This window comes from Rosa chinensis, chromosome 1 (assembly GCF_002994745.2).
Source record: "Rosa chinensis cultivar Old Blush chromosome 1, RchiOBHm-V2, whole genome shotgun sequence".
NCBI classification, from domain to species: Eukaryota; Viridiplantae; Streptophyta; class Magnoliopsida; order Rosales; family Rosaceae; genus Rosa; species Rosa chinensis.
The window spans coordinates 53594410-53620573 of record NC_037088.1 but is presented as its reverse complement, the minus strand read 5'-3'; the positions used below and the strand labels follow the sequence as shown (position 1 = coordinate 53620573).

At 37.7% G+C, this 26164-nt stretch overlaps 4 protein-coding genes and 1 long non-coding RNA gene across 8 annotated transcripts; 4 read left to right on the top strand and 1 right to left on the bottom strand.

Moving 5' to 3' along the window:
• Nucleotides 1-2635: 2635 nt before the first annotated feature.
• Nucleotides 2636-5131, top strand: LOC121051113. The gene is made up of 2 exons (XR_005805177.1): nucleotides 2636-3962; nucleotides 4661-5131. It is a non-coding gene; the product is annotated as an uncharacterized LOC121051113 (long non-coding RNA).
• Nucleotides 5132-6886: 1755 nt separating this feature from the next.
• On the top strand, nucleotides 6887-9302 carry LOC112169683 (WAT1-related protein At3g30340-like). Its single transcript, XM_040507480.1, has 6 exons — nucleotides 6887-7095; nucleotides 7478-7540; nucleotides 7635-7751; nucleotides 7905-8322; nucleotides 8415-8680; nucleotides 9179-9302. The coding sequence occupies exons 3-6, from the start codon at nucleotides 7711-7713 to the stop codon at nucleotides 9300-9302; spliced, it is 849 nt and encodes a 282-aa protein (XP_040363414.1). The 5' UTR covers nucleotides 6887-7095; nucleotides 7478-7540; nucleotides 7635-7710.
• A 3761-nt stretch (nucleotides 9303-13063) lies between these two features.
• LOC112182901 (WAT1-related protein At3g30340) lies at nucleotides 13064-15515 on the top strand. Of its 4 annotated transcripts, XM_040507687.1 has the most exons (7): nucleotides 13064-13278; nucleotides 13516-13581; nucleotides 13693-13809; nucleotides 13976-14393; nucleotides 14478-14629; nucleotides 15125-15231; nucleotides 15322-15515. In XM_040507687.1, exons 1-7 carry the CDS (start codon nucleotides 13097-13099, stop codon nucleotides 15333-15335), a joined length of 1056 nt encoding a protein of 351 aa, XP_040363621.1. In that variant the 5' UTR covers nucleotides 13064-13096; the 3' UTR covers nucleotides 15336-15515. The 4 variants fall into 4 exon arrangements, with proteins under 4 accessions (XP_040363621.1, XP_024177226.1, XP_024177225.1 ...); XM_024321458.2 differs by having other exon boundaries at nucleotides 13519-13581; nucleotides 15125-15515; XM_024321457.2 differs by having other exon boundaries at nucleotides 15125-15515.
• A 2163-nt stretch (nucleotides 15516-17678) lies between these two features.
• LOC112182767 (ribosome production factor 1) lies at nucleotides 17679-20664 on the top strand. The gene is made up of 11 exons (XM_024321309.2): nucleotides 17679-18046; nucleotides 18199-18279; nucleotides 18381-18476; nucleotides 18589-18672; nucleotides 18774-18843; nucleotides 18965-19047; nucleotides 19293-19372; nucleotides 19574-19672; nucleotides 19795-19903; nucleotides 20157-20246; nucleotides 20373-20664. Exons 1-11 carry the CDS (start codon nucleotides 17819-17821, stop codon nucleotides 20409-20411), a joined length of 1059 nt encoding a protein of 352 aa, XP_024177077.1. The 5' UTR covers nucleotides 17679-17818; the 3' UTR covers nucleotides 20412-20664.
• Nucleotides 20602-21675, bottom strand: LOC112182768. The gene is made up of 2 exons (XM_024321310.2): nucleotides 21541-21675; nucleotides 20602-21383 (listed from the first exon to the last, which is right to left on the bottom strand). Exons 1-2 carry the CDS (start codon nucleotides 21602-21604, stop codon nucleotides 20662-20664), a joined length of 786 nt encoding a protein of 261 aa, XP_024177078.1. The 5' UTR covers nucleotides 21605-21675; the 3' UTR covers nucleotides 20602-20661.
• Between the last annotated feature and the right edge of the window lie 4489 nt (nucleotides 21676-26164).

Here is a 26164-nt window from a genome sequence, read left to right as displayed (position 1 = left end):
ACAAATATAAACGCTATTATGAAGGGTCATCTATTATAAAGCTCATAATTTTAAATGATTTAATTATCTCAACGTTTTGCGTTAAAAATCAGTAAGTACAAATATAAAGGTCATAATTTTAATAAGAAAATATCTCACCGTTTTACAATAAAAATAAATAAGAACAAATTAAATATCGTTGTAATTACAACATTTTTATCAACTAATTATTTTAATTATAACGAAAAAAAATTATTTATATTAAAACGATATTATAATTACTACATTATTTATCAAGACATATTTTACTATAATGTATCAACAAATTAAATGATTTATCAAAAAATATAAAGTTCATAATTTTAATAAGAATGTATGTCACCATTTTACAATAAAACTCAATAAGTGCAAATATAAATAGAGGGGTAATTACAACATTTTTATCAACTAATTATTTTAATTATAACGAAAAATAATTATTACAATTAAAACGATATTATAATTACTACATTATTTATCATGTAATATTTTACTATAATGTATCAACAAATTAAATGATTTATCAAAAAATATAAAGTTCATAATTTTAATAAGTATGTATCTCACCGTTTTACAATAAAACTCAATAAGTACAAATATAAATAGAGGGGTAATTACAACATTTTTATCAACTAATTATTTTAATTATAACGAAAAATAATTATTACAATTAAAACGATATTATAATTACTACATTATTTATCATGTAATATTTTACTATAATGTATCAACAAATTAAATGATTTATCAACAAATACATACCTCATCAACCGCATTCGAACCGTTCTTGTACCAATTTTTCGCTTGCCTTAATGCACAATGCCACTCAAAGAGTTCAATCTTCAAAATTTTCCACCTTCCCTGCAAAGATTGGGCTGATCGGCTCTTGGGCCAATTTGCGTCGAAGTGTCGCTTCACACGCAACCATAATTCGAGTTTTTTCTGATTTGTGCCCACAGCCGGACATCGGCTTACAACTTTCCAAGACTTACACAATTGAACATCTTCCTCATCCGTCCATCTCCTTTTATCTTGGGTATCTTCACTTTGATCTCCCTCTTGTCCGGCCACTGGACGTGTGTTTCCCCTTTGTTCGGCCATAGTGGATAATGAAAAATATGGATGATTAGAGCTATATGAAGAGGAGGAAGGTGTAACTATGAACTCTAATTTTTTTGGTGTGAGATGTAAAGAAAATCCTAGGTATTTATAGAGAAATTTTAGAATTTTTTTTCTTACCATTTTGTTACCGTTTATTAACGTTACATATATATATAGTGGTTATTAATTAGTTACCGTTGGATCCTCTTCTTAATTGAAATGGACGGATCAGATTTCATGACCGTTAGGCAGCCAATTCGAAATGACCCAACGACTCTGCAGCATGTGGCACAGGCTGGGCCTAAAACAGATCCACTACACGACAAGAGTCTGGAGTCACTCGCCCGGAATTTGCGGCGCCACGCGTCTTCCATTCGTGACCCAGTCGCTGCCTTCAGCGCGTTGCAGTGGAGGGCCTGCTGGTGATGTCGCTTCACGTGAATCATCGGGCCGAGCTGGCAGCCCCTCTTCCCCAGTCAAGAAAAATGTCACTGTGTTGCCTTTTTTCTTCCCCTCAGTCAAGAAAAGCCAATAAATGGCTGGGCAAACTTTCACCGGTGGAGGACCAACTTTGCTTGTGACCGGTCACCACGTCGGTTTTCCTTGCTTTTGCCCGGGCAAAGTGCAACCGCTGCACTTGCTCTTAGAATTAAATATTTACACAGAAGAGTTCAGGCCTCAAGAAGAAGTGACTTAGTGACGAGACGTCGAGACCGATGTGCTTCTCCTTTGCATGCTTGCTCTCCAAGTTTCACATGGTCCATTCTGCACTATCAAGTTTATTAAATTCTTATCTCCAAGGAGATTAAAAAATTTATTTTATTTTATTTATTTATTTTGAAATTTGAAGCAGATGGGTTAGAGGCAACTTTTCCCATTCTCATTCAGAAAACTTTCACATTCGGAGATAAGCCAAAGATTGGTTTGCCTGCTAAAAACAATCCCCTTTTTTGCCATTTCCTTGTTCATTTTCTGCCTATCGATCAAATAAGAGGGTTAGAGGATCCCACTATTTCATGGGCAGGTCTGGTTCCTATAAATCTTACCAAGGAAAACCACCATTTTCAAATTAATGGGAAAAATTTATGAAAGAAACCGATAACACTGATTGAGCAATAGTGACAGCCTCAAAAGGAAGTTGGTGACAGCAACAAATGAGAGAGAAGAGAAAGTCTATGCAGTTTCTTTAACACCAATTTTTTTTTTTTTTAGCCAATACTGAAATTTGACCCAGTATCTTCATTATTGGTTTATTTCTTTATTTTAATTTGTCGGCATTAAAGTTGGTCTTGGTAGTGTTTCCCTCCAATGTATCAAAAAAAAAAAAAAAACGCTGGTCTTGATTAGTCCTAGCCATTAATAAAAAAATAAAAAATAAAAAAAATATAAATTTAAATTTACTTGTACAAAACCGACCTACAATCCTAATACAACAACCCATTGTTTTCCCTTTCTTCCTTTATAGCTAAGAGAGAGAGGGAGACCCACACACACACAGAGAAAGATAAAGGAGAAATCTCTATTCCATCCACTCCAAAGAGCTTTGAAGAAATGACTAAATATGAAGACTTTAAGCTTCTCAAGATCCGGGTATTTCCTGCTCTCTTAACCCACATTCTCTCTTTCACTCTTGTGTTTGTTTATAGATTCTTTCTGTACAGAGAGCAAAGTTAGATATTGGTCTTTTCCCGGAGAATCTTTGTTCTAGTTTTTGTTGTTTCTTCTCTTCTTCTTACATTTCATTTCTCTCTCTCTCTTTTTTCGTGTTCTGAAAGTGAACATGCACTGTGATGGGTGTAAGCAGAAAGTAAAGAAACTGTTTCTTCTACCTTCTCCTTCTAATTGCTGAATAACTTGCTGCCACTTGGCTGTTTCTCTCTTAATTTGTTGGCCGATTGTAGAATTTATCTAAAAAGTATGCAAAGTAAAATTAAATGCAATTTGATGAATTTGATTAAATACCTTGTGAAATCAGAACAGGACACAAACACTAAATTGTGAAGGTTTGATTTTTACTCAAAATTGTTAAATTTCTAGTTATAAAGAGGATTTATACTCTGCTCTCTGATGTATATGTATAATCTTCATGAGTCTCTCATCACTGTCTCTAAAAAAAAACCTAATCGACAGTTGGCCAACAAATTAGAGAGAACAGCCAAGTGGCAACAAGTTATTCAGCAATTAGAAGGAAAAGGTAGAAGAAAGTGAGCACCTTCAATTCTGTGAAGCAGTTTCTTTACTTTCTGCTTACACCCATCATAGTGCATGTTCACTTTCAGAACATGAAAAAAAAAAAAAAGACAGAGAAATGAAATGTAAGAAGAAGAGAAGAAACAACAAAAAGTACTAGAACAAAGATTCTCTGGGAAAAGACCAATATCTAACTTTGCTCTCTGTACAGAAAGAATCTATAAACAAACACAAGAGCTTAAAAGAAAGAATCTGGGTTAAGAAAGCAGGAAATACCCGGAGAAGAACCTAGCGCGGTAGGCAATGCGAAGGATGTGGGAGAAAGTGGCGGGCGAGTGTTTGATGGAATGGGTGAGATAGCACCATTTGAAGAAGTCAATTTTTTTTTAGGGGTGGAGGGATTGGGTGCGGAGGATTTGGAGGAGGAGAGGGTCGGAGAGAGGAGGAGGAGGGTGGGGGAGTGTAAGTACATTAGACTATCCCTATTCAACACATGACTTTCCCAAAGCCACAAGGAAATCAAAAAATGCAAAGCCTAGGAGAGTATCTCTTCTACTTGTTCGGAGGCTTAAAGAAAATCAAAGAAGTCTGCAAGATCAGATCATCAAGAGAAAATCAAGGAGGATCACTCTCACTGATCTTGAGTATAAGTGGTATTCATTTCATATCATGCTAAATGATTTAAATTTATATGCATGTCGATTAAATTGATTTGGTATACACATTTGCATTAAAGATTTTTGACATGCATGACCGATAAATAGGAAGTGTAGATTTCAGTTTTTACATCTTTCCATATTTATCTTATTTGCTAATTAAGAAAAGATTTGTTTGAGGGGGAGTTTTTCTCCCTTATAAAAGGTTTCGAAACTGAAACTAAGACTGGGGTTTTTTATGCATAAAATTGTCCTCTCTTGAACTATTAGTTTTTTTGTTCAAATTAGTTTCAAAAAACTCTCTACTTGTTTCATGTATTCTATTGTTCTCATGTTCATAATTCACTCTCAAGATCAGTGAGACGTTGAGATCGAGGAAGATTGGTTGATTGGCTCTTGTTGATAGAGTGATGATTAAGTAAAAAGTTAGATCAGTAATAAATCAAGTTAGCATTTGTTGCTAAGTGAATGTGTTTGTTACGAACAACACTACTTGTATACTGTAAACTCATTTGATTCATATTGGATTGATTTCTCGTGTTGGCTATGTTAAAAGCCACGCAGTGAAGTTTCCTCAGTGGAGAGATTTACACTGCGTTAGCAAAAGCTTGTGTTCTTTTTACTTGAGTTGTTTGATTATCTGGTCTTGTTATTTATTCAAATCATTGAGTTATTGTTCCATCTGGTGTTTTCAGGGAGGTTGCGGGTACCGGATTGGGAGAGGGTTTTGGTGATGGAGGCCACCAGGAGTATGTCTCCAAGTTCAAAAGCAGCGGCAGCAGCGCCGATGTGGGGTTTGGCTTGGAATAGAGGCCTTCCATGGCGCATTGCATTTCCAAGAACATATAAGGATTTGATCTTTCTCACTTCATGGGTGGCAAAGACTCGAGCTTTAACCCTTTGGAGAAACCAAACAAGGTTCTAGTCTTGAGCCTTTGGACATCCACAGCTTCACTCTCATATGGTTTTTTAGCGTTTTGGGCTTATACTAGTTCATGATGTACAATTTTTGATATGATTATAAAAGTAGCAAAGAGTAATATTTTAGCCTAATTGTATGATTTGCGATGTGGGCGAGCTCGTATTATTTTAACGTTGCGACTACATATATAATTTGTGTAAAACTTTTCGTTACTTCGAGAATGAAATTGAGACTTTTTGAACAATGAGATGCAATGTAAATGACGCGGTTGTACTTAGATTTGTGCTTGGTCTTTGGTATTTCTTATTAGTTGGATTTGTGCTTGGTCATATTATCGATCAATCTGTTGTTACATGTTAGAGCGGATTGATCTATAGTTAGTTTTTGTTGTTTTGTCCTTTTAAATATATATCACAAGGTTGATTCTTATTAGTTTATGCAATAAATGTTGGTATGGCGTATCATTCTACAAAAATGGCTAAATGACTGAAAAATTATTAGTTGACTGAGTGATTCATAAATATCTTTCGTAAGAGATTTTCATGTTCCATGATCCTAAGAACTTTGAATATAATATATGCTTAATAAAAGACATAGTTGCTTGTTGTTAGAAGATATCAATCTGTAGTGGTTGGAAATGATGAGGGTATGGGTATTGTGGCTATGGCTTGACTTTTTGTGCATGTGCACTCGGCTCTTAACATGGAAGCGGAGGCGTGTAGAGATGGTCTTCTTCTTGGTATACACTAAGGTTGGTCAGATATAGATATTTGATTGCTGCACTCAATTGTGGGGAGAAGATTTTTTCGGAGACAAGCCGAGTTTTAGATGATTGTAAAGATTATATGTCTGCTTTTCAATTAGTTAAATTCAACATATCTACCGTGAAGCAAATAGTGTTGCAGATAGGCTTGCACATCTTGCTAGTTTATCTTTGATTGATGAGGTATGGATAGATGAGACTCCTGCTATTATTCAATATGTTCTCTATGAGGATTATTGTCATTGTAATTCTGGTGTACGAGGTTCAGGTTTTATGTCCCCCTCGCTGCATAATATTAATATAATAAATGGAACCATGCGTGGGACTAAGCCTCTCATTTACGCTGGGTTCCAAACCCCTTATTAAAAAAAAAAAATCAATGTTTGGTCATTTATCACGAGATTCAGTTATGGTTCTGAGAAGTCTTTTGTTTGGAACCTCCATAGCCCATGTACAGTCCTCACTTATTGTTTCAAAACCTAGGCCAAAAACAGGTTAAAGTAAATTATCTCCATATCATCTTCATATTTTCCATGATATTTCCTAGTGCCCATGTACCATGTATATACCTATGCTGACACAGAGTATATATCAAGTTAATCCTGGAATATAAAGTAGATACTAGTATTCTTCATGCCACTCAAAAAATGGTGGAGGCATGATGGCACTTATTTCTTCAAAGTGGTATCTAACACTCCTTTACCAGAAAGTATTAGTGCATTATTTGGGTGAAAATGTTAATGTTCATTGCTATTGGTCATTTGCATACATTGTTTAGAAGAACAAATGATCGAACAATGTGTCAAATCTTAATTAGAATAAGATATAAGCCATATTGTACAGCATTACGGTTCTTGCTAATTTTTTATTAAACTTGAAGAAGAAATGCTCCTGCTGCTTGTTTGAACGGTTATAAAACAAACACATGTTGAAAAACATTCTAATATAAATACAATATACATATTCTAAAATTAGGAACATATGTGAAAATGGAAACTCAGAGAATATTGATGACTTATCTGAGGTCGACATAGATGGTGGTGCACTATTATGGGCTTGGTAAATGATTCTATCACTGACTTTATGGCAGGCATGTCGACTCTTGGCATAGTGTTGAAGTGATGCAAAGCATTAATCAATGTTTTAGTCAAAAATTGAGAGAGTGATTCGATCTCTGCTATATATATAAGCACAATGAGTCTAACTTCCTTATTATTTAAATCATAGTAATCAGAGAACTGAGGGGGATTCATATTAGAGATGGTGAATTTCTATGGACAATGGAAGCCAGTGGTTGCCATGATTGGCATCAACCTTGCTTTGGCCATAGTCAACGTACTTCTTAAGTTAACTCTGGATAAAGGAGTGCACAATTTGGTTGTAATTACTTATAGACAGTCAATTTCTTGTGTCTTCTTGACACCCATTGCCTTCTTTTGGGAAAGGTAAGACCTGTACTTAAACTCACATCATCTTATTGCATTCTTAGTAATGAGTTATGCTTCATTGAACTTTTGGGACCCCTTTCCTTTTAACAAGATATAAAAGTTTTGTTTGTAAGAGAAACCAAAATCGAATCTTCGATCAATCTGTTCATTATATATGTATGTATGTCTGTATATGCTTGTCTTTCTACATGCAGGTATAGGATGTTTGCTTCATCCATATTATTAGCACATTGCCAAGCAACAGTACTACCATAAAATGCCATCATCTCGAGTTGAATATCAAATTCACAATACTGCTACTCAGAGTTTTTACATATGAACTTCATGGATCCGCTTGAGTTAGCTTTTCAGTAATCTGATACAAATGAATTTCTTACAGAAAAAGTAGACATGAACTTACAGCTCCACTCATATGCCACCTTTTTTTCAGTGCTCTAATTGGGTCAGTTAAAGTTCTTTTCTTTTCCTTCTTTTGGCGTGTAATTATTTGAATAATTTACCTAAATCTATGACAAATACTTGATATTACCTTTCAGGGTAACATTCGCACAATACATGTTTCTTCTTGGACTCTAGTACACCTCAGCTACATATTCTTCTGCCTTCATCAACATGGTGCCTGTTAACACTTACCTGTTGGCACTACCATTTGGGTAAAATTTAGTGGATTACTTAATAATCAATTATATATTGCACTCTTCAAGTATATGTTGTTTTCAACATTGCACTTTGTTATTTGAAAGTCTCAATTTCTTCCTCAAAATAGCCAAAAAAAAAAAAAACTTCATTCTATCAAACTTTTTCAGTCTAGAGAGAGTGAGCATTAGGAGCAAGGGAGGCAGAGCTAAGATATCGGGTGCTTTGATATGCATTGGTGGAGCTTTGTCATTGACCTTTTACAAAGGAATGCCACTGACCAACCAACACTCACATGCCACAGCTGAAATTGAAAACCATGACTATATACTGAGTGCAGAAAACAAGAGAGTGAGGTGGGCACTTGGTTCAGTGTTTTTGGCAGCAGGTTGCATGTTGTGGGCTTCATGGTTTCTCATACAAGCCAAAATTGGGAAGAGCTACCCATTTCAGTACTCTAGCACAGCCATCTTGTCATTCTTTGGTGTCATTCAGTTAGCCATCTTGACCTTGCTTACTGAGAGAAGCATCAGCATGTCAATGTGGGTTTTGAAGGGGAAGTTGGAGATACTGAGTGTCACATATGCTGTGAGTATTTAGTTCTCTTCAGTCTTCATTGACATGCATTCATGTTTTGCCTATCTTCAAGAACTCAGAAATTTCTTATTGGGTTTGCACAGGGAGCAGTTGGATCAGGGTTGACCTATGTAGGCATGTCATGGTGTGTGAAGCAAAAGGGTCCATTGTTTACATCAACATTCACTCCCTTAATCCAGATATTTGTGGCTATGTTTGACTTCTTAACCTTGCATGAACAGATCTATGTCGGAAGGTTGGCTCAATTATATGTTCAGATATTGATCATGCTTTCACCTCCAATATGTGATATGTTATGTTGTAAATTGTTAATCCATGCAACATGTGATTTGGGTCAAAACTGGAAACCGTTTTCATTAATGTCATCAATTTTAAGGCTTTTTTTTTTTTTTTTGACTTTGTCAATGGGAACCTAAAGGCTTCTTAGGCCCAAGATAAATCCCTTCGGCGCATGTGAAATGCTCCAACTGTGCATTGCAGCACAGTGCCTGACCACTTTGATAGCTTCGGGGTTCGAACCTAGGTTGGGGAGCACACCCAACTAGGTAAGAACCACTAGGCCACTTGCAATTGTTAATTTTAAGGCTTATTTTAATTCTGAGATAAATAAGCGATTACAAGAGTAGTTTGTACTTCCCAAAAATTAATCCTGTCAAAACATTTAGATTGACTACTGATTGAGATATTATTACTTTGATGAAACTCAAACTTTTGAGCAAAAGGATGCAGTATGAAATTTAAATTTAAAATACTATAGTATATTAAAACTTAAAACACTATAGTATATTTTAAAGCTGCATAACATATGTGACTATTCTGTTGCTAAAAGTTTGGCATTATTGACCAGTGTGGTTGGTTCTGTCCTAGTGATAGTGGGAATGTATGTTCTACTGTGGGGGAAAAGCAATGATGCGAAGGAAATTGTGGTGAAGCAGACATTAGCAGCTGAAGAAGGTGCAGATGTCCCTTGATATGGATTTGAACAAACCTGTTGTTAATCCAAACCTACCTCACCAACAGCCTCTTTAATTATTCTTATTAGCAATTGAAATTTTGAAGTTTATAGTACAGTAGACCAGATAAAATGTTGTTAGCTAGCCGAGTGTTAGATGAAATGTATGAGAGATCACCATGTAAAGAAGTTAAGAGTTTCTTGGAGGCGTTGAGGAATTGGGTGCAGAGGATTTGGAGGAGGAGAGGGTCAGAGAGAGGGAGGGGCTGAGGAGGGTGTGGGAGGTTTGCGAGTGCCAGACTGGGAGAGAGTCTTGGTGATGGAGGCCACCATGTATGTCTCCCAGTTCAGAAGAAGCGTCATTGTGGGCTTTAGCTTGGAATAGAGGCCTTCCATGGCGCATTGAATTTCCAAGCACATAAACTCAAAAAGATTTGATCCTTTTCACCTCACGACTAGCGAAGACTTGAGCTTTAACCCTTTGGAGGAACCAAATAAGCTTCAACTCTATAGTCCGTTCTATGGTTATAGCTTTTGTGGTTTCACCATGAATGTATCAAGGGGTCTTCACTTTATAGTAGTTACTCATTACATTTTAATTTGATCGTCAAATATATCAAAGGGCAATAGTTCAGCACTTTAGCCAAATTGTATGATTTGAGATTTGAGATTTGAGCTGAGGTAAGCTAACGCTTTAGAGCTCTTTAGTTCATCTTGGTAGAACAAGGAAAAACCCTATGTGTTGGGCTACATGAGCGCACATTAATTACCAATCAGCTGCTTTTCGTTAAAGGAAGAGTATGAAAAAATCTACAATTTTCTTAATCTCATTAATACAGTTGAAAAATTAGTGTAAAGTGTTACTTTCATTATTTTGATGATGAAATTAAAACTTTTTGAACAATAAGATGCAATGGGAATGACACGCTTATAGCTGGATTGTGCAAAAGGTGTGGTCTTTAATATTTATTTTCAATTGGAGTTTGTACTTGGTTCAACTATGATCCTTTGTTGTTACAGCGGCTCATGTGTATAGTTAGTTTTGGTTGTTTGGTGATTTTTGAAATTTAACATTTAGTAAGCTGTTCTCACCTCAATTGAAGAATCCTTGGCTGACTGGTTGTCTTTTTGCCCTCATGGTTTGGGTTTTAACAAGTTTCTCGAAGACACATTGCTCCACATCTAGTTCTTTGACATCCTCCAATTTCTCCATGGACTAAACTTAAAGCAGATAGTTTGGCTAAGGGAAACCCTGGACCAACTACTTGTGGAGGAGTGTTACAGCATAAGCATGGTTGCTATCTTGGTTTTGGTTTTGTCAAGAGTTGGGTTTTTAGATGGCTTTCTTCTCGAAATTTATGAGTGCTATTCTGAGAATTGAAATTGCATTAATTTTAACTTTGTGGAATAATATTTGGCTTGAGAGTGCTTCCACTAGTGGTCTTGCTTGCAGTACTTCTCCTTCTTTTGTTCCACTATGGCCTTTTGCTTAATTAGTTAACTTGTTTAATGCGTATTCCCTCAATGACCTTTCATTGTTCTCATGTTCTATGTGATAGGTATACGATTGCCGATAGGTTGGCAACCTGCGCTTGACATTTAGCATACCTTTCCTCCACGTATATCTCTCTCTTTTTGCATATGGACGTTATGGGGTTTCCTTATCAACATGAGCATTGATTGATGATATGTTACTATTTTAGCTATGTTCTTGGTGGTTGATTTATATTTATAAGGAGGCTTTTCTATGAGTCTATAGTTGTTGCATCATGCAAATTTGCACCACTTCATAAGCTACATCATGCATAATTTGCATCCCTTCACAAGCTACTGTTGTAATAGAGAACTAGAGGTCTTAGGGTTATTTTATTCTCTTTTGCATGGTTCTTTAGTTACAGTTTTTTGAAATGTGAGCTTAGTCTTTCCATCTTCTTCTTTTTCTTACTTTGTACTTTGGAATGTTCCCCATACTGGGGGAACCCCCCCCCCCCCCCCAAAAAAAAAAATCTTTCTTTTCTGTTTTAAGGGGACAGGCAGTGAGTTCTCAAGTGTGGTGGCCTGGACTCTTCTTTTTTGGGATTCAGGGTGAAACTTGCTCCCTATAATGTCTGTCTCTAAGAAACTAATATCACATAATCCCTTATTCAATTATATAAAAATCCCAAGAAACTATGGAGTATAGTAATACTTTTTTTTTCCTAAGTAAAAGAGGATCAAATTTATTGAAAGCTCATAACATCTCTAACGAGTTCAGGAACACAATCAGTTCATTCTAAACTGCCTATATATTCACATGGCCTCACTTGCTAATCTGTGTGCAACTGCATTTGCAGTTCTAGGGGTATGGGAGATAGAAGCACCTTGCTTACTCTTCATCCAAACTTTGATATCATCAGTGATGTTACCATGCTTGATAATCTTCCATGTGGATTTCTGATACAACAACTAGGCGATAATCTCCACTATACAGTTTGAAATTTGTCTTCTTCAAAGCAAATCGAAACCAGCTTTAATAGCTAAGAGCTCAACCTGCAAAGCTAAAGTGACAAATTCACATGATGAGGAGTATAGTGATACTTAATGTATGTGAATCCCTATTTATAGGTGTATTATTCCATAAATGTCGTTAGAATGTCGAGAATGTTTTTGTAGACGGAGTGATTCATGATCTCACGAACGAAATCTCCATGTTCAATTCCCATAACTCTTCTTTATAGTATTTACTTGGTGTATATCAAGGACGATATCCAAAAATATTAATGTAAATAATAGAGATTACTTTTGAGATCGATTTGAGCTTTCAAGGATCAATATTTGGTCATGTAAAACTATTAAGTTATGGCTCCACGAAGTCTTATTTTTGCAACCTCCGTAGCCCATGTATCATCCTCACTTATTATTTCAAAGCCTAGGCCTAAAACACAAGTGTTGTAAAAATTAAAATAGATGATTTGCATATTATATATATCTTCATATTCCTAGTTTTGTAGTCCATGTACAATACCAATGCTGACACAGCTGAGTTCAAGTGAGTTCCAGAATATAATCATTTACGTTTGGTTAGAATATGCCCGTGTAATTATAATTTATATCACAATGTTTTTCAGCATGTGTTACAAGCATCACTAGCATTTCTTCAGATTTAATAAACAATTAGTAATAACCATAATGCTCTACAATAGCTTGTATCTTTTTCTAAATAAGATATGACACTAAATAAGATATGACACATTGTTCATTTGTTCTTCTAATAATGCATTCAAATGACCAACAGCAATGAACGTACATTAACAGTACGTTTCACCCAAATAATGCACTAATACATTCTGTAAAAGAAAGTATTAGATACCCCTTTTAAGAAATGAGTGCTATCATGTCTGCCTCCACCATTTTTTTGAGATGCCATGACTTGTCAAGAAAAGAAAAAAACACTAGAGTGGGATGAAGAATACAGTTATTTATTATTAGGAACATATGTGAAAATGGAACTCAGGAGAATTTTGATGACTTATATGAGGTCATGGACGGTGATACACTATTATGAGTTTGGTAAATGATTCTATCATTAACTTTATGCCTTTATGGCAAAGTTCCAGTAGAAAGACAGCAACAAGGAGTACTAAACAAATTATTAAAAATTTGCATGTTGATTATTGGCATAAAGTGTTGAAGTGATGCAAAGCATTAAACAATGGTTTATCATGGAGTTTGGGAGAGCGGTTCCTCTTCTATATATAACCGCAATGAGTCTAACTACATCATGCTTTCAATCATATAATAACCAGAGAATTGAGAGGGAGACTCATATTAGAGATGGTGAATTACAGAGAATGGATGCCTACTGTTGCCATGGTTGCCATAAACCTATCTTTTGCTGGAGTCAATGTGCTTCTTAAGTTGACTTTGGATAAAGGAGTACACAATTTGGTGGTTGTTACTTATCGGCAGTTGATTTCTTGTGTCTTATTGACACCGATTGCCTTGTTTTGGGAAAGGTAAGATCTATACTTGGACTCCTCGCGACCATCTTTTCAACATGGTATCCGAGTCTTATTTCTGAGAGATTTTGAGATTAAAGCCCTAGTTAATCTTTTAGTTTCCGCCAATGAATAATTATTATTCCACCTTGAATATCAAATTCACATTAATCCTACTCGTATCTTTCTTATGTGACATCTACAAACTCGCTTGAGTCATCTAATCAAATAAATGTGATGCATGAAATTTTCCAGCAGAAAAAGCAGACCCGAACTTGCAGCTGGCATCATATGCCACCTTTTCTTCAGTGCTCTAATTGGGTTAGTAAAGAAAACACCAATTGATAAGATCGATCTTGTTGTTTAATTTCTGATAATGGTATCGTGCATCGAGTAACTAATCCATGGTAAATACTTGATATTATCTTTCAGGGTAACATTCACACAATACTTGTTTCTTCTTGGACTCCAATACACCTCAGCTACCTATTCCTGTGCATTCATCAACATGGTTCCTGTGAACACTTTCCTATTGGCACTACCATTTGGGTAAAATTTATTGAGTTACTTTGATTAATGCTTGATTGATTTTCTTTCGCGCTCTTAAAGTATACATGCATTGTTTCCGACATTGCACTTCGTTGTTCGAAAAGTCTCAATCTCATTTTTAGAGTACCGATAAATAACTTCTACCCCCATTGATCTTCCGATCCAGTCTAGAGAAAGTAAACATTAGGAGCAAGGGAGGAAGAGCAAAGATCTTGGGTGCTCTGATATGTATTGGCGGAGCTTTGTCATTGACATTATACAAAGGAACGCCACTAACCAATCAGCATTCCCATGCCACATCTCAAAATGAAGACAATGACTATATGAGGAGAGCAGCAAAGGATAAAGAGAAGTGGGCAGTTGGTTCACTGCTTTTAGCAGCAGGTTGCCTCTTGTGGGCTTCATGGTTTCTCATACAAGCCAAGATTGGCAAGAGCTACCCATTTCAGTACTCTAGCACAGCTATCTTGTCCTTCTTTGGTGCCATTCAATCAGCCATCTTGAGCTTGGTTACTGAGAGAAACATGAACATGTCAATGTGGGTCTTGAAGGGGGAGTTGGAGATATTAAGTGTCCTATATGCTGTGAGTAACTCAATTTTGTCTTTGTTAAGATTCATATGGTTGCCTATATTCAATAACTAAGAGGTTTTATTTGGGTTGAGACAGGGAGCAATTGGATCAGGGTTGTGCTATGTAGGGATGTCATGGTGTGTGAAACAAAAGGGTCCATTGTTTACAGCAGCATTTACCCCCTTAACCCAGATTTTTGTGGCTATGTTTGACTTCTCAACCTTGAAAGAACAAATCTATCTTGGAAGGTTGGCTCAAACATATTTTTCCTTTTGTACATATCGATATGGGTCATATACTTGTTTTGACATGTTATGTTGTTAATCAATACATATTAGATGACTCACATTAACACAACATGGTAACAATATTATATCTCTTTGTGACAACAAAACAACTTTGCATGAATTAAAGTTGATCATGTCATTTGGGTTATATACACACACTGTGCATCCAAGTATAAGGTGCTTTTCACATTGTAACTCTCAAGTTCATCTTCAAAGCAAACAAAAGCAACATATTAGCCCAAATTGTGACATTTGAACTAAGACTTGAGACCAATTTGTGTTGGCGTGTCAATACGTGAGAATCAATTTATGCTAAATAAATAAGCAATGATATATGGGTGATAGCAGTCTGGAGTTAGATGCAATGTATAAAAGACTCTGTAGGAGCAAACTGTAGTTAGCACTTAGCAGTTGATTGTGTTATCCTGCTGCTAAAAGTTTGTCATTGTTGACCAGTGTGGTGGGATCTGTCCTAGTCATAGTGGGAATGTATGTTCTATTGTGGGGGAAAAGCAATGATGCAAAGGAAACTGTGATGAAGCAGACACAAGCAGCTGAAGAAGGTGCGGATGTCCCTTGATATGGATTCAACATGTATCAGTGTTATTAATCAAATTCTTAGTAGCAATGAAAAATTATAGTTTGTGCAACAGTGATGTCCAGGTAAAATGCTGCATGAACCATTAACCAATTGAAACAAGAGACAGCAGAATTTTGCAACCTGTAAACTCCCTGGCTTTAAGGTGTCATAGTCCAGAAGTTGGATAGTGGATTGCTCTGTACTGCTACAGATATTCTTACCAAAAACTATTTGTCAAAAGGGAATTAGATGCTGCTTCTTGGTAAATGCATATAAAAAGAGAGATTATCTGCTTTTTACTTTGTCAAATTCCTTACATGATGTTCATATATGATATATGGAGCACACCTGGATAACGTTATTATTGGGGAGAACCTGAGTGGTTTACTTGGACCTATACATAAGTTAAAGATACTTTAAGTGTTTAGCTCTAGCCTAGTTAGTCAATTAACGAATTTTTGAAAAAAAATTCCTGTTTTTCAAATTATTCTCAAAGATTTGGAAAAATTGGCACATTTTTGAAATCAGCTGAATTATTTCCGAATTTTTCAATTAAAAAAGGCTAAATTATAAAAAAAATAAAATACTTTTTTTATATACATTTTTTAATAAAAAAAAGTCATGTTTAAGATCAATTTTAAATTTTAGTTTATTAATTTCTTCATTTGAGCGCCTCACAGTCACATCCATATACCCTTAAATTTGATCAATACGTATCAACTATCAATTTATAACCTTAAATTGTCCTAAAATGTGACAAACGACAAAACTACCACAACATATTGAAAATGAAGTCAAACTATACAGTGAGATGCTAATAACTTTTTTTTTTGAAATAAGGCCAGTACGGCTGCCCTCAAGCCTTGATCATTAATGAAACCTTAGAATACATGGGGGGGACATGATACCTGAACCCCAAATTATAATAAGCATAAAGAGAACATCCCGAGATAATAACGAGAGTCTCAACTAAGAATATGTATTCTATCATGCACCAATTAGCGAAAAGTGCATCATTGGCTACTCTATTCGCTTTACAAAGGTGGTGACATATCGGAAAGATATTGCTCACGCGGAGCCATAATTTACTATTACTATCAGCTTTCCCACTATGTTGCCACCGGAAAACAAGTCCGGTGACACTTAGTTTCATCCTGCCACTGGGAGGTTGCGACCATTTGACGAAGCAAGGAACTCGCCGCCTAACCAGAGCAGACAAGGCACACAAAGTGCGCAGTCCGGGACAGAGCCCACGTCGCCCTACCAAGTGATAGGGACTTATTTCTAGCATTAAGCCACATCTAATTAAAAAAAACAGCAATAAAACAATAAAGAAAAACAATCTAGGCCCAAAGCCGAAGCCCAAGCCCACAAACAAGCATGTCCAAGCCCAAGCACCAGACGTCGGGAGGCACGGCACCAACCCCATACCTGCACCACCCATACTTTCGGGCCACTGGCAACCCCGCCACCACCACCAGCTTGACCCCGCGTGATCGTGATCCACCCAGAATACTGGAAAGAGGCGGCCGCTCCTCCCCAGATCAAAACGCCAAAAGCAAATCGGATCCCACAGATCCGATCTGAGAACCGTCGAACCCAGCGATGCCGTCTCGAAGACATCACATCCAGGCAACCTCCGATCTTGCAGCACCAACTCCAACCAACCCTCAGGCCTACCGCACTTCGATCTCGGTTCAGTCGACACCATCCCCAACTCAAACCCATCAGATCCCTAACCGTCCTGGGCAGTACTGTCGTCCCCCAGCAGCCCTGGCTTCTACTGGACCACTTTGCTATGGACACCAGGTCCCCTCGAGCCCGTCCGACGACAACGCCGCGCGGGCGCGCCGTCGGACAGGGCATAAGTCTCTCAAACGCGTCTAGGTTTTCCTCCGCTTTTTATGGAGCTCTCTCGGGTTTTCAACTTATATCGAAATGAATTGATCCCGAGATGCTAATAACTTTAGGCATTGAAGAATTGAAATAATGTTAACAACATTTATCTCACATTTGATAACTCATAAATATGAAAAGGAATTAAAAAAATGATTCCAATATGACCTCACGCGGTTTGCTAATATAAAATGTATCGAAATGCAAGTGGATTCTATATTAAAAACTTATTAAAAATTGTAAAATTCTCTTATTCTTCTCCTTTTTTTTTCCTTTTGTCTTTCTGAATTCTCTTATTCTTTCAGAGGTTCTCTTATTCTTTCAAAGGCTCAATAAGTTTGCCAATAGCTTATTCCAATTCATCTTGATCCTCTAAATCGTGCTATTAGAATATTAGGGTTTCCCGTTTCCAAAAGCACAAAAAAGAAAGAAAAGAAAAAACCAAAATACATAGCCAATTGCAAAAGAAACCAAAAAGTGGGGAGGAAGGGCAACAACGTAAAAACACCACAGAAAACGTATAAAACCCAAAACGAGAGTGAACACGGTGCGCAGGCAAAATCCCTAAAACCCTAATCACCGCCGTAGCCGTAGAAAAACCCCCAATTCCGATTCTCCGGCCGAACACTCCGATTTGGCTCTGCTCCCAATAGCAATCGAAGAAAATTACGAAAATGGGCATCAAGAGGAAGAAGAGCGAGAACGAAGGAGGAGACGAGCCCAAACCAGTAGCAGTGGAGATCGAGAAGAAGAAGAAGGGGATACTCCCGTCGATGATAAAGAACAAGGACAAGAGAGCCGCCGTCCACGCCAAGCTCAAGCAAGAGAAGAAGCTCGATAAGCGCAAGAAGGTCAAGGCCCGCGACGCCGCCGAAAAGCGAGCTCTCGAGCTCGGCGAAGAGGTATAGGGTTTAGCCCCATTGCTGCTATTTCCTATAAAAATTGAATCTTTTTGGTATTCGGCTAATTGCATTGGTTTGTACTTAAGATTTCGGAGTTTTTTTTTGTGGAAAAATGTAGTAGTTGATTTCGATTTGGTAATTGGATTGTGTAGCCTCCGGCGAGGAAGATTCCAAAGACGATTGAGAACACCAGGGAGGAGGATGAGACTGTTTGTAGGCCCGACGACGAAGAGGTTTGTTGAATTACTTGGTTGGGTTCGTGGGAATTTTATGTTTTTATGGATGGAGATGAAAATGAAAATGTTGGGGTTTTTGTGGTGTGTGCAATTTGCAGTTGTTTGTTAGAAATGACGCGGATGAGTTTAGTGCGGTTTTGAAGCGTGAATCGAATCCGAAGATATTGATCACCACTTGCCGATTTAACTCTTCTGTATGTATTGGTATTTTAGCTTTTCTTGGTTACGGAACTGATATATTTTATGACAAGGTGATTGCCAATGTGTGCTAAGGTTTATGCTTTTTGTTGTTTTGGTGGTTTACAGAGGGGTCCTGCTTTTATAGAGGAACTACTTTCGGTGATCCCAAATGCGCAGTACTATAAACGAGGCACTTATGACTTGAAAAAGGTACCGTTTCTGTCTTTTATATCAATTTGTTTTTCACTCTTTCAATGTAACAATCATGGAGTTCAAACAGTTGATATATGTAATCTTTTTTCTTGTTGCAGATTATAGAGTATGCAAATAAAAAGGAATTCACTTCTTTAATTGTTGTTCATACCAATCGCCGGGAACCAGGTTGGTCTCTCAGACTTTGCTTCTGATGTCTTTAACTTCTAAATTCTGTGTGAAATGAGATCGTCCCCATATTTTCCCTGTTGTTTTTTATCTGACTTCAACTACTGCAATCATTTTTCAGATGCTCTCCTAATAATTGGCTTACCTAATGGACCTACTGCCCATTTTAAGCTCTCAAAGCTCGTTTTACGGAAGGATATCAAGGTTCGTTGCTATATGTTGCATGTATCAAAACGGTACCATCTTTATACTGTTTTGCCACATATTGCGATGAAAGGTTTTTATTTTCTTCGGTTGGTGAAAAGAGGAGTCATTGAGATTTAAAATCTTGAAAGAGTCCAAAAGAATAAAATTCTGCAAAGTATTAATTTTTCATCTCTGGGGAATTAATGTAGGGTGTGTCTTAACTGTCATTATCTTTCCTTATTCTTTATTTGGTATGCCTGCAGAATCATGGAAATCCAACCAGTCATGAGCCTGAGCTTGTATTAAACAACTTTACAACACGCCTTGGTCATCGTATTGGGAGGTTGCAATCCTTAACTTGTTTGAAATGTTCTCACATTATATTAGATGCATTTAGGACTTTTTGGTTCAAATACACCTCATCACACATTGTGGTAATTTCATTTTTTTTTTCCCTGTACAATTAGTTTCAAGTGGTTTCTTATGTAAGGATGGATTACCTTCAAGCTCCTAATGGTTTTCTTCTTTCACCTGCTTTCTTCAGATTAATACAGTCACTTTTCCCTCAAGAACCAAATTTTCGTGGTCGGCGAGTTGTAACTTTCCACAACCAGCGAGATTTTATATTCTTCCGGCATCATCGGTGTGCCTCCTTTGCTATTTTTAGTTCTTGCAGTGATTCTTTCTTATACTTGTGATCTTATATACTCTCCTTTGCTGTAGAGCTTTTTGTTTACTGATGATCATTAAATTCTATGTGTTCAGGTACATTTTTGAAACCAAAGAAACTAAACAGCCTGAAGTAAAGGGCAAAAAGACCAAGGATTCCAAAGCTGACGCTATTACTGAAGCAAAACCATTTGCACGCCTACAGGTTGGTGTCAATTTTTATTTATTCCTCTTGCATTTGCTTTCTTGTCTCGATCTGGTTTGGCCCAGGGCCCTGACTGAAATTCCTCCACCACTTGAAATGTCCTTATGTTTCGTTCTTGGTCCATTTATGTGACATAGGAAGGCAGGGTATTGCCACATCTACCATAGCATGCAGTTTATGTTTATGTCTTTATTCTTTATCGTATCATTTATAAATGTAGATCTTAACGGTCTTTCCCATCTTAAACACTCAGGAATGTGGTCCTCGCTTTACCCTTAAATTGATCAGTCTGCAGCACGGGACATTTGATCCTAGAGGCGGGGAGTTTGAGTGGGTTCACAAGGTAATCCACTTATCAGTCAATTCATTTCAGTATATTGGTTTCATATCTTTATCATAAGAAAATATTAAAAGATATCTATATTGTTACTCAATTGTTTGCAATTTTCTCTTCTCTTCTCTTTTTTAGCCTGAGATGGACACTAGCAGAAGGAGGTTTTTTCTGTGAGTTGCTCTGGAATATTACTCGAGCTCTTCTTCTGGTGAAATGGAAGTGTTGAAGGTGAAGAGTTGCTACACCCTGCAAGAAGTAAATCAGCCCAGAGCATTTTTGATTTATGTTAAGATCCGCTTTGTGCTGTTGGATTACAGTGATTTTGATAGCTTGCATATTGAATACAAGAAAAAGACTAGTTAAGTTACTCTTGGAATAATCTTCGTATGATTATAGTTCATTGGCTATGAAAATATATGTTACATCATTTTGTCATTTCTATCTTGCTTCTGTTGCAGACATCTGCTGCCCTACTTTTATACACAGAATGTAGTTGTGTGATACAGGTGCATAATTCTCTAATTACACAAAGGCAAATCAAAACAAGTATGCCTCCAAAAGCAGCAACTCGCAACATCAATCTCTCTGGTGGTGAGTTTGTGGTGAGATAAACACAATCTATTATCATCAAGATCCAACTTGAACCCTCCAGCAAAGACCTAATAATAAGTATGAACTTTCCTAGTTTCTTTCCATAGAGCCTGCATACCACTCTCCAGCACAGGGTACCCACAACCAAAAAAGTGGTCAAGGACCATCCTGTGTAGGATACCAGTGTCCCTCCCACTACCAAATCTTCATTTCGACATACACAAGATGGACACTCACCCGAAAAAGTTGATTTCACTAGAGCATCAAAACCAGTATAGTAAGGTAAGATGACAGCATCCAGGTACATGCTTGCATGTAAAATTCCAGAGATGGTTGATGCCTCGAAAAACACATACTTGATGTCGTTGTCACCTCCATTGGTGAAGGTTAGAGCAGAAATCTGAACCAATTGGAGGATGGCCGGACCAGTACTTGAGAGAGGGAACGTGGTGTTGATTCGGTGGCCCTTGGCTAGGGCCAAGATGATCAGCGGAAGGGCAATTGGACCAGAAGGAAGCAAGTATCTTTTCGACTGAACACAACTTTGCGCTCTTCCTGCAATGTGCATTACCGTTATGACCAAGGTTGCCAAGTATGTAGACACTACGAAGAAAAGAACCAGATTATCCACAACAGGTGAATAGTTTCCGGGATAAACACTATCGCAGTAGTAGTGGTAAGGGCACTCGATTGGATTCAAGGTTTCTTCTACCTGCCATTTTAAACATTTGAAGAATGTTAGTCGAATATCTCCGCGGCTCCATTCGGGTTGCCATGCTGGATATTCAGGAAGCAAGAGATTCCAATTCATTGTGTTTTTGGCCTAGTGTGCTGTGATATATTCCTGCATGATCCCCTCTTCTTCCCTACATAAACATCTAGATATATAAATGAAAACTTTGGCTTATTTTGTTGGTTGAGAGGTTTCTTCTAAAGCTCACTTTGAAGAAGAAAGGTCAACTAACTATGCTCTTATTATATCCACATCCAGAAATGGGTCTGGGGTTTATTTTATTGAAAAAATGGTATGTAGCTTTATCATGGTGTTGATATAATTTGTCAAACTTGTAAAGTGTACAACGAGTTTTCTTGAAGGAAAAATCATGGTGGTTAAATTTCTCTTGCTATACATGACTTCAACTCTTTACAATAACAATATCAGCTTAATTAATATTTTAGATCGACAAAATGACAACAATCTTCTTCGATAAATTAAGAGCGGATTAGCGTCAAATTACGCTGCAGAATTTTGTGGAGTTGCTAGGGATTTATGACTAGAGTCGAGTATGAAGGAAATGTCTCCACTCTAGAGAAATATTCAGGTTGCGAATTCACGTGTGCTTTGTTAGCATGAAGCAAGGATGATTTGGTTCCTAAGAAATACCCCTTGTGTTTGGTAGGTGATAGCAAATTCGCAACCGATATCATTGGTGATGGATTAGCGGAGCATTATACTGACACTAGTGGAAGAGAGTGATGGATCGACTATTTGTAAATTGTTCTTTAATTTTGTTCCAAGCAAAGGATTCTTTTAAACACATAATAGGTGGGATTTAAACTCAGCTGAGAACTTAAATACACATTCTTTGGGTCTGGTTTGAACTTAAAAAGCACTTAGGGAGTATTAAAAATATCACTTGCGGTATTTGGAGTAGTCATCCAGTTATCTATAGAGTATTGGCAGAGACGAAAGGTAGGTGATTGGCTTGTCAGTACCGGGATTAAGACAATATAGAGAGACCTAACTGAAGATTTGGTCGCATTTGTTGAAGGAATATCGATTTAGTGTGCCTTATCAAACTAGGATTAGCAATAGGAGAGAAGGTTCTAGATTTCCCAATCCTACACGGATTGGTATTCCTTGTAACATTAGAACTAGTACTTTGTAATCCCTATATATAGGGCTCCTATTCTCAATAATAATATATACAATTTCTCTCGAATCTCTTTTTCCTTAAACACGTTATCAGCACGACTCTAACCACAAAACAGAAAACCAAAACTCATTCACAAAGCTGCCCCTAGCCCGAGCTAGCCGAGCCTTTGCTGCCCGCACGCCCGTGCGCTTGCAACCTTGCACAGAAGCCCCTGCTGCCCCCTTTCCTGCAGCCCTGCGTTCCAGCCTGCTGCCATCGAAGCATCACTGCTGCGCAAACAAGCCAACGCACACCCACTGCATCTTTTTCCCGTTCCTGTGCACATCCGTCTTCTTGCAAGCCTCGAAACGTCTAGTTAGGAAGCTCAGATCGAAAAACTTTCTTCATCAAAGTTGTTCGTATATGTCTCTTCCATCTAACTTCCGAATTTCAGCCTTATCGGAGTTATATTGAGATCTGTACACCAATCGAGGTACAAGCTGTTCAGAACAGAATCTGCTCCGAATTTTCAACAAGTAAGTTTTTAAATTAAAGTTCCTGTTTTCGAATTTTAATTTCTCCTTCTTTTTCTTCGGGGACTTGCAACCTCCCTTCTTCTACATCCCACCTTTCTTATAACGTGGGTTCGATTCTTGAGAAAGCGGAATCGTGGGGATTCACGCAATTAACGAACTAAGAGCGTTCGTAAGACTTCGGACTAAGAGCGTCCGTAAGCATTGATTTAACGAACTAAGAGCGTTCGTAAGCTGCGGACTAAGAGCGTTCGTGAGCATAGATTTTGACCATTTAAACATCATTGTTTCAGTCTAATCCAAATTTCTTGGTAGCATTACTGCTCAGAAATCTCATATTAGTTTTCGTGGAAGCATTGACTCTGAAACTAATACGTTCTTGCTTTCCTTTTTAGGATGTAAGACTTGAACGAGCTCGATTTTACTCCATTGGATTCTACGGGCACAGAATTTTCATGTGGACTCAAAATGTTGAGCTCCACCTAATTGCCCTTGATTTATTGCCTACAATCCAGGAGTCTTGTTCTAAAAGAACCACTCAAGGCCCTCAAACTGAGATAGATAATTCCAGGGCATTTACCCTGATGAAGCGCCACATGAAGATGGCCCTCCAGTTTGAGTACATGAATGAGGATAACACTAACAACCTTTGGGTTGCGCCTCGTGAACGTTTTAGTAACATTCACAATTTTCCGGACTTAGAAGCATAATGGAATAATATCCGCTTCTCTAAACTTTGAAAGAGTTATGAAATATTGTTCGGAGGCTCTCTACATCATATTATTGATGCATGATTGTGAAAAACACAAAAGAACAAATTGATTGAGAAGACCCTAACATGACCATAGGAGTCATGACTTTGAGGGTATAGGGTTGGACACCATGGCGCCACTTTTGGCCATGGTTGCACTATTCCAACGCCATTAGTCCTAAGGACCATATGTATTGTGTCAATACATCTCAATCAAGAGAGCATCCTCTTCATGGTATTTATGGAGTACCTGGTCAATGGTAATCAAGATATCGAGCTATAAAAGACTTTAAATCTGGCGATGAAGATAGAATGCCGCAGATTTTTATTTAGAATAGTCTTTTAATTTCCAAGAATTATGTAATGGCAATTATGCCTTAATCAATAAAATGACTTATTGGATTATCTCTTTTCCTCTAGGCGTACTCAATTAAGTATGATGTCTAGGAAAGTAATTGAGATTAGTGGTACTTAAGAGAGCTTCGCTCCACCGACATCTCTCTCTACTTCCCTGGTCATATTTAATTGGAATTACCGAACGAATTGAGTGACTACAATTTGTCTAATGTTTGATTTTACTTTGGATTAGATTATGGTCACGAAACTTTGATGTAATCATTGGCTATTATTAATAAAGTATCGATTACTTAAAAGATATAAGAGCCAATGGTTTTCATGCGGAAACGCATTGTGAGAATGGACATGAGTTCCTTTGCATCACCTCTAATGACTACGGAAATAAAAGAGTCTTAGAGAAACTTATGTGTTGATCTAGTGGGTTGTATGCAACCACTATTCGAATAATTGAATCCAATCATGTTATTAGGGATGATTTATGGGATTCCGACACATATAGGCTTTGGCACGACCGTTTGGGACATCCAAGTCGTGATATGATGATCCGTATATTAAAGACTTCACATGGACATCCATTTTTCAGAACGAAAAGAAGTAAAACTTGAAATTTGGATCAAGGAGGAGCACCTGCGCCTCACGGTGCCTTTCCCCTTCAAGTTCGGCCATCACAAGCCGACGCCGCCATCCCCCTGCGGCCCAAGGGTGGCTTTGACCCCACCTCTGCTCCCCTGACTCCAATTTCTACTTCTCAAGTCCATTGTGACTTCGTGGCTCAACCAAAATCCTCATTGGTTGTTTCTAAAGCCCATTATTCGTTCTGCAAAGCCTACTCTTTAGCAAAATTAGGATCGAGACCATCCTATGCAAAGGACACTAAAGAAAATATACCATTCTTGCAAAGAATCCAAGGTGATATTTGTGGACCTATTCAACCACCATGCGGACCATTTAGATATTTTATGGTATTGGTTGATGCATCGACACGCTGGTCACATGTCATGCTATTGTCCACAAGGAACGCTGCATTTGCTAAACTCCTAGCACAAATAATTAAGTTACGGGCTCACCACCCTGATCATCCCATTAAGTCTATAAGATTAGACAATGCTGGGGAGTTTACATCAAAGACTTTTGATGATTATTGCATGTCCATTGGGATTGATGTTGAACATCCTGTTCCTCATGTTCATACCCAAAATGGTCTCGCAGAAGCCACCATTAAACGACTACAAATGGTTGCTCGAGCATTGGTGATGCGCACCAATCTCCCTATTTCTGCTTGGGGCTATGCAATATTGCATGCAACTGTGCTTATTCGTCTGAGGCCCACTGCCACTCAACCATTTTCTGCGTCCCAGATGGTGACTGGGTATGAGCCTAATGTCTCACACTTACGCATATTTGGGTGTGCAGTTTATGTGCCTATTGCGCCGCCACAGCGCACCAAAATGGGTCCTCAACGACGATTAGGCATTTATGTTGGATATGATTCTCCAACCATTGTCCGCTATTTAGAACCCTTGACAGGCGATCTCTTTACCACAAGATTTGCGGATTGTCACTTCGATGAGACAGTCTTCCCGTCATTAGGGGGAGATAAGAACATAAATGTTCAACATGAACGACAGGAATTGTCGTGGTCTGTCCCCACTCTGTCTCATCTTGATCCCCGAACCGCACAGTCCGAAATTGAAGTGCGGAGAATTCTCGATCTTCAGAACGTAGCAGAATCGATGCCTGATGCGTTTTCTGATATCGCTAAAGTGACGAGATCACACATACCTGCTGCAAATGTGCCTGCAAGGATTGATGTCCCTAAAATTAGAGGACATGACGCCA